Source organism: Ceratina calcarata, unplaced genomic scaffold, assembly GCF_001652005.2.
Source record: "Ceratina calcarata isolate Rehan_Ccalc_2016 unplaced genomic scaffold, ASM165200v1 scaffold387.2, whole genome shotgun sequence".
NCBI lineage: Eukaryota > Metazoa > Arthropoda > Insecta > Hymenoptera > Apidae > Ceratina > Ceratina calcarata.
The window spans coordinates 44,177-53,170 of NW_017161994.1; the positions used below are offsets into that span (position 1 = coordinate 44,177).

At 39.3% G+C, this 8,994-nt stretch overlaps 1 protein-coding gene across 4 annotated transcripts in view; it reads left to right on the plus strand.

Moving 5' to 3' along the window:
* Positions 1-8,994, plus strand: part of LOC108625991 (SUN domain-containing ossification factor) — a 79,733-nt gene that overhangs the window by 44,030 nt on the left and 26,709 nt on the right. For all 4 annotated transcript variants that reach the window (XM_026814411.1, XM_026814410.1, XM_018026380.2 and 1 more), the window contains 2 exons: positions 2,757-3,367; positions 6,346-8,303. In XM_026814411.1, coding sequence (XP_026670212.1) covers positions 2,757-3,367; positions 6,346-8,303 — 2,569 coding nt within the window. The remainder of the gene's footprint in view (positions 1-2,756; positions 3,368-6,345; positions 8,304-8,994) is intronic.

Sequence of the window (8,994 nt, forward strand, 5' to 3'; positions counted from 1 at the left end):
ATAATATATTAGGGTGTCCCATATATTTCTTCCCTTTTTTTGATGCGAAATGAATACACGGTATTTGTTGTTTAATGTTGATTTATTATGTTATATATGAACCGTTCTGTTCTATAACCTTCCTCCATCTCTCAGGAAGCCTCATTATTCCCTCTTTCTAAAATTGTTGAGGCTTACTTTCAAAATATTCATCTAGGTGCGTTTTTATTTCGCTTATGGATTTGAAAGATTTGAGAGAATTTTTTAAAGAGAGGAACAAGTAATAATCGGATGGTGGTGCAAGGTCTGGAGAGTATGGAGGGTGAGGTAGAAAGTTCCAATCAAACTATAATAATTTTTGCCTTACGGCTAACGCAACATGCGGTCTTGCGTTGTCGTGATGGAATACGACACCTCGTCGGTTCACCAATTCTGGCCGTTTTTCTGCTATAGCGGCTTTTCGTTGATCCAGTTTATTGCAATATTTGTCAGCATTGATCGTATCACCTTGCGGAAGGAGCTCGTAGTACACTACACCCTTCCAGTCCCACCAAATGCACAGAAAAAGCTTCTTCGGATGAAGCCCAGGCTTCGCAACAGTTGAAGGTCTATTTTCTGTAGACCAAGTGCGTTTTCGATGCACATTTTAATACAAAATGCAGGTCTCGTTTCCAGTGACAAGACTCTTTAAGAACGGATTTCTTTCGTATCGCTGAAGAAGCAAATCGCACTTAGAGATGCGGTTCATAAGGCCGGTCACCGTCAATAGGTGTGGAACCCAAACTTCACATCGATTTGCATATCCCATTTTGATTAAATGCTTATGTACCGTTGTCGTGGGAATGTTAATGGCATCCACTATCTCATGCACACTATATCGCGGATTTTCAGCGAGCGCAGTCTTAATAATGTCCGTATCTGTCGTTGCTGGGCGGCCGCTGCGGTCTTCATCTTTCAACTAAATTTTTAAATGTTAATAACCAATTAACGAAGCCCCAAACGCAATTTTCTCTCTCTTCATTTGCGTCTTATTTTTGACCATAGAACACGTCCTCAAAATATTGCCCACTAGTAGGTTTACACACTGTATGTTAGATATTTGGATTGATATTCAGATAGATTCGTTCTTCAAAGCGTCTGGGATAAGTGCCGTGCCGTTTCTCAGTCCTCTCACCAGAAGGTCTCATTACCCTCCGTTCTGCGTGGCCACACCCTCAAAATGCTTATCATAAACATCCGACATCCTGGCTTCAAACAACGGCCACGACTTCTCGGAACTTTCTACCTACGCTGTCATCCACAATCATCGACTATCGATATCTCTATGCACAATATACACAATGTGTGCAATAAAGATTACGCTACGTATTGCCTACGTGTCAATCTCGACACGCACGATCATCTTTAAAAACGTCTTGCCGCTAACATATAAATAACAAATATTAATTTTTTGATTATTAAATAATAATTGGTAATTGAATATTGGGTTTAACTGAGTTTGCAAAAATATAACATCGATAGTTTTTGCGTCAAAACAGAGGTATGAAATACTAAATTTCTTAGTTTTTAACGCCTTTGCTGAGCTCCAAAGATCCAGCTAGGATATAAAAATAATAATTGATGTGTAATCACAGATGTTAATAATGATCGAAAATGTAGGTGCGGCGTCGCTAATTGTAAGACGACACGACGGCGATGCGGCGTCGACACGAATAATTTCCCGTGGTAATTATCTGGTTAAAGAGTCACGGACGCATAAGTAAAAGATCTACAGTATATATGTACGTACGTATCTATGTATAAATATACCTATTGAACATACCGTTTACGGGAAATGAAATAAATGAGATAACAAGGACGACGAGTGTACGATTTAAAAGAGAGCTCATCTTTTGCGGTGGAGCGCGGCGCGCTTGAACGAACGTTAATTGCATGATCAGGCATAAATCCTAGGCTCGCGCATGGGTATTTGCTTACGTCACGCACATTAAACTCTTAACTCGAAGCAAAAAACGCGTACGTACGTATAACACGCTTCCTGCATTATCGATCACCGAAGCGATCCCCGTGGAGTGGTTAAATTAAATTCCGAGCATCGACCGATCGAAAGTCGATGCATCGCGCGTCGGGGGTCGATAAGCGATGCATAGTCATTGATTTACGAGCCGTGAAACTCGGATAACGAATCCATTCGGTGGAGTGGATAATACTGGGTTGTCGCGCCTCGATCGATCGTACGCAAATCGCTCTTCATCGATGATTTAAACGCGTAATATCCGTAGCGAGTCTAATTTCGAGGACGCAGCCTAATCTAGCAGAATCTATATACGTTACATCTCGGTCCGCGTTGAGCGTATCAAGAATAGAAGTGACAGCAAGATTGCAGACCAATGATTAAATCTTCAATTCAATTGAACGTCAATTGGCATTTAACGTTTGGCATTTGATTAATTAAGAATTGCAATTATTTAGTTAGCTCGATTAGAAGAAATTCGAATTAACGATTGAATTTTTATTCTTTGGTTGTCGATTGAGATTTAGAGAAATTTAATCGTTAATTGTTAATATGGTAATTAAAAAATCTGCAACTCTGGTTGTTATATTGCTTGTATATTTGTAACATGAGAGATCTTGATATTTCTATTGTAGTACATTTGTTAATATTTTAAGATGCTTTATGACAGTTTATGGACGCATTTCGTTATTTTAAATAGTATAATTCAGTGTTAAGTGCAAAGTGACATACGCATTCATACGTATCCTTTTGTCTTTTACAGAATGTCTGAAAATGAGCAAGCTACGCTTCTAACTCTGATGGATACGACTGTGGCGGAGTTGCAAAGCCTAGCAGAACCAAAGCTTACCAGCGATTTTCCGAGAACGAGATTATACCCAAAGAATTCGTCGCTGTTAACGAAAGCTGGTGGGAACATTGCGCAGAAAACAAAACAAGAGCAGCTGGAAATTTCAGCGACGTCAACTATTGTCGACGACGAGACCACTGAAAAGTCTAATGTGACTGACAATTTTGAAGAAGGATCATTATTACCGAATTTGGGTGACCAAGAAACGCCTGAGGTGCTGGTGGTGAGAGCCGAACAAGTTCCCATCACTGAATCAGATTCGAAAGGCAGTGGTATTAAATCTGGTGAGACTACAACTAGTGAAACTATAACTACTGAAAAAGTCGATGGGCCATTCATAACGAATCCAGAGTTGATCGATATCGAAGCGGAGGCTCGATTACTGGAAGATAGTAGAGACGAAGTTACTGCGACTATTCTCGGTGACGAAATCGTACCTGTGGCGTCTACTAGTCCGCACGAGGACATTCCGTCTTTCAGCGAGTGGACGCAGAAAAGATTGGAAGAAGCTGAAAAGAAGAAAAGTGAGTATAATCAAGAAGAAGATACAGCAACTCTCGTTAAACAGTAAAGTTTTTGTCCCTTATACTTTTAACAAAAAAGGTTGCGATGTACGGTGTAAACGTACCGCTGTACTTTTCTGCTTTTCTATGGTACTTAAATCCTCAAATGCTAAAACTTTCATTCTACAAAATATTAGCAATAAACGGCCTAGCTAGATAAGAGGGTCAAATGCGCCCTTGAGCCGAATGAAGCGCCGTTTGCGAGATTCGATACCTTATCATACATTTTTATGTTTCGCTACATTTTTCATGCTCGTAGTGTAGCTGGATATCTCTGACAATTTTTCCAGATTTTTTCCTTGCAAAATGTAACCGTGAAAAATAAAAAAATGTTAAAAATAATTTTTTCANCTTCTGGGCAGAACTCTGCGCAGTGGACTGTATTCTTGTCTCGATCAGTGCAGCGGCTTTTCCAGCAAGTCCCTTGCCGTGAAACGGAGCAGAATCACGCTCAACGTTCGTCTCTCCACACCGCGTAACTGGTGGAAGCTCGTAGCAACGAGCTTCGAGACCTGACCCTATAGGGCGCGATGTAACTTACCGCACCAGGCCGGCCTCGAGGATGACGAACTGCAGCAGTGCGTTTAACGCAACGGGGCTGCCCAAGCCGTCAGCCGTTTCTAATTCAATCTTAGAGGTGGCCTAAGACGGTGGATTCAGTCTGCAATCGACCAATGAACCCGAGTTGAACGCAACTCCGAAATGCCCAGTTACTGGAACAAATCGTGGCTCTTATTCGCTTCACCGCGAACTTCTGCGTGGCCGCTATTTCCTTGGATCGAGGTTCCTCCTAGCTTGGAACTTGTACGTCTTGCCAAACCGGCGATTCACTACGTCTTAATTCGCGAGTCGAACTACTTTTTCGCGATGTTCGCACCGTGACAATCCGTCGTTGACTCAGGCGGAATCGACGTTCTAACGCTCGGACACCGACCTCGGCGCGTAGCGTAGAAGAGTCGCGCCGATCCGCTCTCTCACTCGCTCTTATTCCTTTTCCCACTCTGCATATCCAAATTTGAATTCTCCGATCCGTTACCGGTCGGGCATTGACTTCGATCGCGGGAAGGCAACGATCCTCCGTGCAGTTTTTTGCCGCGCAATCCGGCGCGTGTCGCGATAAACACTCGCTCCGGAGGTCGTCGAACACCGATATGTTATTGTTCTCGCGGTTAGCTCGATTTCTACCTTCGGAGAAAAAACCTCAATCCGAAGGCCGTGCTAATGACCGAACCGCGAATCGAATTTACGAAATTAATCCGATTTTTAAACACTTGCACTTTAACATTAAACGTCTCCGCAAGGAGCCGATTGTTTTTCATTCACAGAATAAATTTCACTATCCGCGTGGCCCGTGAACTACACGATGCGCGGAGGGTGCGACTCGGTCGGGATGACGCTCTTTTTATTGGAATCGGCGGATAACTATCTTCGCGTTAGGCGAATACTCGGATCATTTCGTAATACTCTGTTGGATTTTTCGGGACCCATCATTGAGTTGAGGTGCACGACTCAATAATTACTGAACCGTCTCTCACAACCTTCCTTCGGGAGAATTTTCCCCACTCGATGGCCAAATTCGTTAGTGAAAATGTTTTTAGCATCCCTGAGAGAAACCCGACCTTCGATTCCTTGTCACATTTACAACATTCCCCACGTGTTAAACACTCGGTACCTCCGCGACTTGCAGCTACCAACTGCACCGAAATATCTTGAATTTTCTTACTTCGTTTAAATTTTAAGCTAAAAATCGTCAAAATTTACGTTTTATTGATTCATAATCGTTTATAGGTCATAGCAACGTCAATCGATTTTAATTAAATTTTGTACATGCGTATAACATTCTTAGATCTAAATTTTTAGTAGAGTCGAATAAAAGATTAAAAAATTGTGCTCTTCATCTGTTTCTTCGTAAGAATTTTCCTATGGCAATTTTTTTTAATATTTTGTTATACATCGTGTCGTAAACTAATATGTCTAATACCTAAAAAGAAATTAATTCGTTAAAATCAATATTAAAAAAGTTATTCAATTTTGAGATATGTGCGATGTCACTGTATATTCCGGGCGTAACGGGTCATTATTTGCAAAGAAACAATGAAATAAAAAATTATTTGGAACAGAAAACGATAAACGATGTAGAATTTTCTTCTTACCTTCTTCCTTGAATATACTTTATTTTTAAAATATCTTACTAGACATACAAGTATAAAATTAAGTCATTTATTGTACACAAATTAGTTCTGCACATTCGATTTATCATTTTTTAAGTGTTAAATTTGAATTGAATTGTACGAAAATTAGACGGAAATTCAACGAATTTGGTGGTTGGAAAATCATTACTAACGATTTATCGTCTAATTCTGAAGCAGTTCATTTGTAATATTATAGATATATTAATTTTTTCGAAGGACAATATAACATAATCGGAGCTGAACAATAAATGAGTAATAGACTGCAGGTTTTTATCCAAAATAAAATATTTGCAATATCAATTTAGAAAGTGAAATCTATACCTTTTCATTCACAATTCAGAACTAATGATGTATATCATACTTTTCATATTATTCTCTTCAATTTTACACACTATATGTAGTCTTTATATTTTTTGTGCATTTAATTTCTCTGTACATGAATTAAATCCGCAATATGCTGATTAAAAACAATAACAATTTACAACTCCCGCTAGTTAATTTGAACCTTAAATATTAAAGAATAAATCGATCCTTTTAAATTATTGTTAGTTACTAATAATAAAGATGTTGAAATCAAAATACGTTCTCGTTATAGTAAAAACAGAAAATTTCTTTTGATTAATACTTCTACCTGAATAATTTATTACCTGATATTTGATATGTATTAATCTAATAATAAAAAATAAACTTCATTTCTTTCATTTTTGAAATTTCGACATGGAACCAATAGTTATGTTTTCTTTGCAGCGCATCCAAATGCTTCTGTCCAGAATTCTGGAGCAGCTACACGTGGAACAGGTGGAATGAAGGTGCGCTCGAAAAACTATGCTTCCCCAGATTGTGGAGCGAAAATCGTCGCAGCGAATGCAGAAGCACGAAGCGCAAGAAGCGTTCTGGTATCTACCAGAGACGAATATATGCTCAATACGTGTACATCGCGCATATGGTTCGTGGTAGAATTGTGCGAAGCAATCCAGGCAAAAAAGATTGAACTGGCCAATTTCGAGTTGTTCAGCTCATCGCCGAAGGACTTTTCAGTATACATCAGTGACCGCTTTCCTACCAGAGATTGGAGCCCGGTTGGTCAGTTTACCGCGAAGGACATGAAAGATATCCAGAGTTTCGCGTTACAACCGCAGTTGTTTGGAAAATTTATAAAAGTGGAGCTTCAAACTTACTACGGGTCTGAACACTTTTGCCCAATTTCCTTGTTCTGCGCTTACGGCACTAGCGAATTTGAAGTCCTTGAAACGGAAACCGAGAATCAGGCGCCGAGGGAAGTACATGCTCATGTGGACGATGAGGAGGATAGCGACGAGGAAGAAGTATTAGACACTCAAGACGGCGAACCGCCGAGAAATTTGTTCGGCAGCGCTAGAGACGCTGTGTTAAGTATAATGAAAAAGGCGGCTGAGGTGTTGGTAAAATCCAGCGATTTGACGTACAACAATATTACGAAAATCCAACAAAGCATAGACAGTGGTAACATTCTCCAGAATTCTTTCGTAAGCTGCACCACGCCGAGGTACACTATCCTTTGCGATAATTGCTCGGATCAGGAATTCGCGAAAATTTTCCAATTAGTCAGTTGCAGAGAACAACAACTGAATCAGTTGCTCAAAATTGACCTGGTTAACAGAACTTTGAAACAGACTGGACTTTGCAAGATGCATGGCGTGAGAGTCGAGGATTTCGCGACGAAGGGGATAGAAAATGTAAATACTGGACAAGAGAAATTCGATCAAACGCTTGGCACAACGAAAAATTTTCAGCTGACGTTCATAACGTCCATATTAAGATCCGAGTATGTTGCAGCGCTTTGTAATGTATTAGCTATAAAGGAACGTAAGATGGTAATGAATACAAGTCACGAGATTTTACTCAACTTTAAAGAGACTACAAAGGAAGATAAACAAAAAGAACTTAGCAGCGATGCCATAAAATCGGTTCACCATGTGACGACCACACGCAGTACGAATACAAATCTGGATACGTTCTCTCGTGATTCGAAGAAAAGTACTTTGGATTCACTCAATAGAGATGTTAATAAGTTTACTAATACGCCTATAGAAACTTCGTCCAGTTCCGAAAGCATACTTTCCCAAAAAAAACCTACTAAACTTTCTGAAAAAGAGGAAGTGAAGAACGATAGTCTGATTTCTACAGTGGAATCTAGCAAAGATAGTACGGAGGAAACTGTCAAGCCTGAAACAACAGTTAAGTCTAGAATAACCGTTCCAGTATCTTTAAACATTGGACAAAACCCAACTCCGACACCCGGAGACCAACACTCCGGAACCCAAGAACCGTTTTTTACTACTGGTACCTCTGGTGAGAGTTCTGTTCAACCGATGACGTCTCAATCGATTACTGATATCGATATCAATGAAATACCTACTAACGAGATCGCATTCGATATGGAATTCTCAGATACTAATATTCCGAACAGGGTGGAGAAGGTAGATCGTTTAGATCACGAAGGGAAACAAGGACAAACGGAATCATCAGAGAATGCTCAAGAAATGAAATTACCATCACAAGATGCTTTAGTATTCGATAATATATTGTCCGATTTAAAAGATTTCGAAGCAGAAGCTGTACATATTCACAATGGGCCTGCTACGAGTGCATCAGTGGCACAGTCGACAACGAATACCACGCCGCAGAAAGAGTCTGTTTTTCTAAGATTGTCCAATAGAATTAAGGTATGTATACGTAGTTCTATATAGAGTATAAAGTAAAACTGAATCAACACCTTTTAGAACTGAATAGCTTTCTTAAACTCGAAAAAACTGATCTGAGTTTTTTTAGTAGTTAGGTGGATTGGTTTAGTAAATGATATACAGGGTGGGGCAATAACTATTACCACCTCAAATATTTTCTAAACTGTAAGTTTTACAAAAATATTTCTTGCAACAAAATTGCACAGTACGAAGGGGGCCGTCCAGTAGTGATAATAGTTTTTCAGCAGATGGAGGTACTTCGGACATTTGAAGGTCACCGCCATTTTTTTTTAATGCATCGGTATATTTTTGATTCCGTATCATACTAGAGAATCTTAAAACGAATTCAACGACCTATAACACAAGGACATTGAAAGTCATATAAAGCAGAAAAAGGCGATAATTTTTACGGTTTTTGTAATAGATTACAGTGTTTTAATCGTGATCTCCTTTTTTTTATATCCCAGGTACTTGTAAGTTTGATTGCTTGAATAACGAATCTTGTCAGTTGGGAAAAATATAATGTTGAAATAAAGAGGAAGACAAAAAAATATTTTTTGTGAAATTGCTTTTCTTTGAACCTTTCCTTGAGTTTTAGATCATAAGTTTGTCCTTAAGAAAAGAAATCGTAGTAGTTATTAGTTGCGTTTTTAAATTATAACTTCTGTAATAG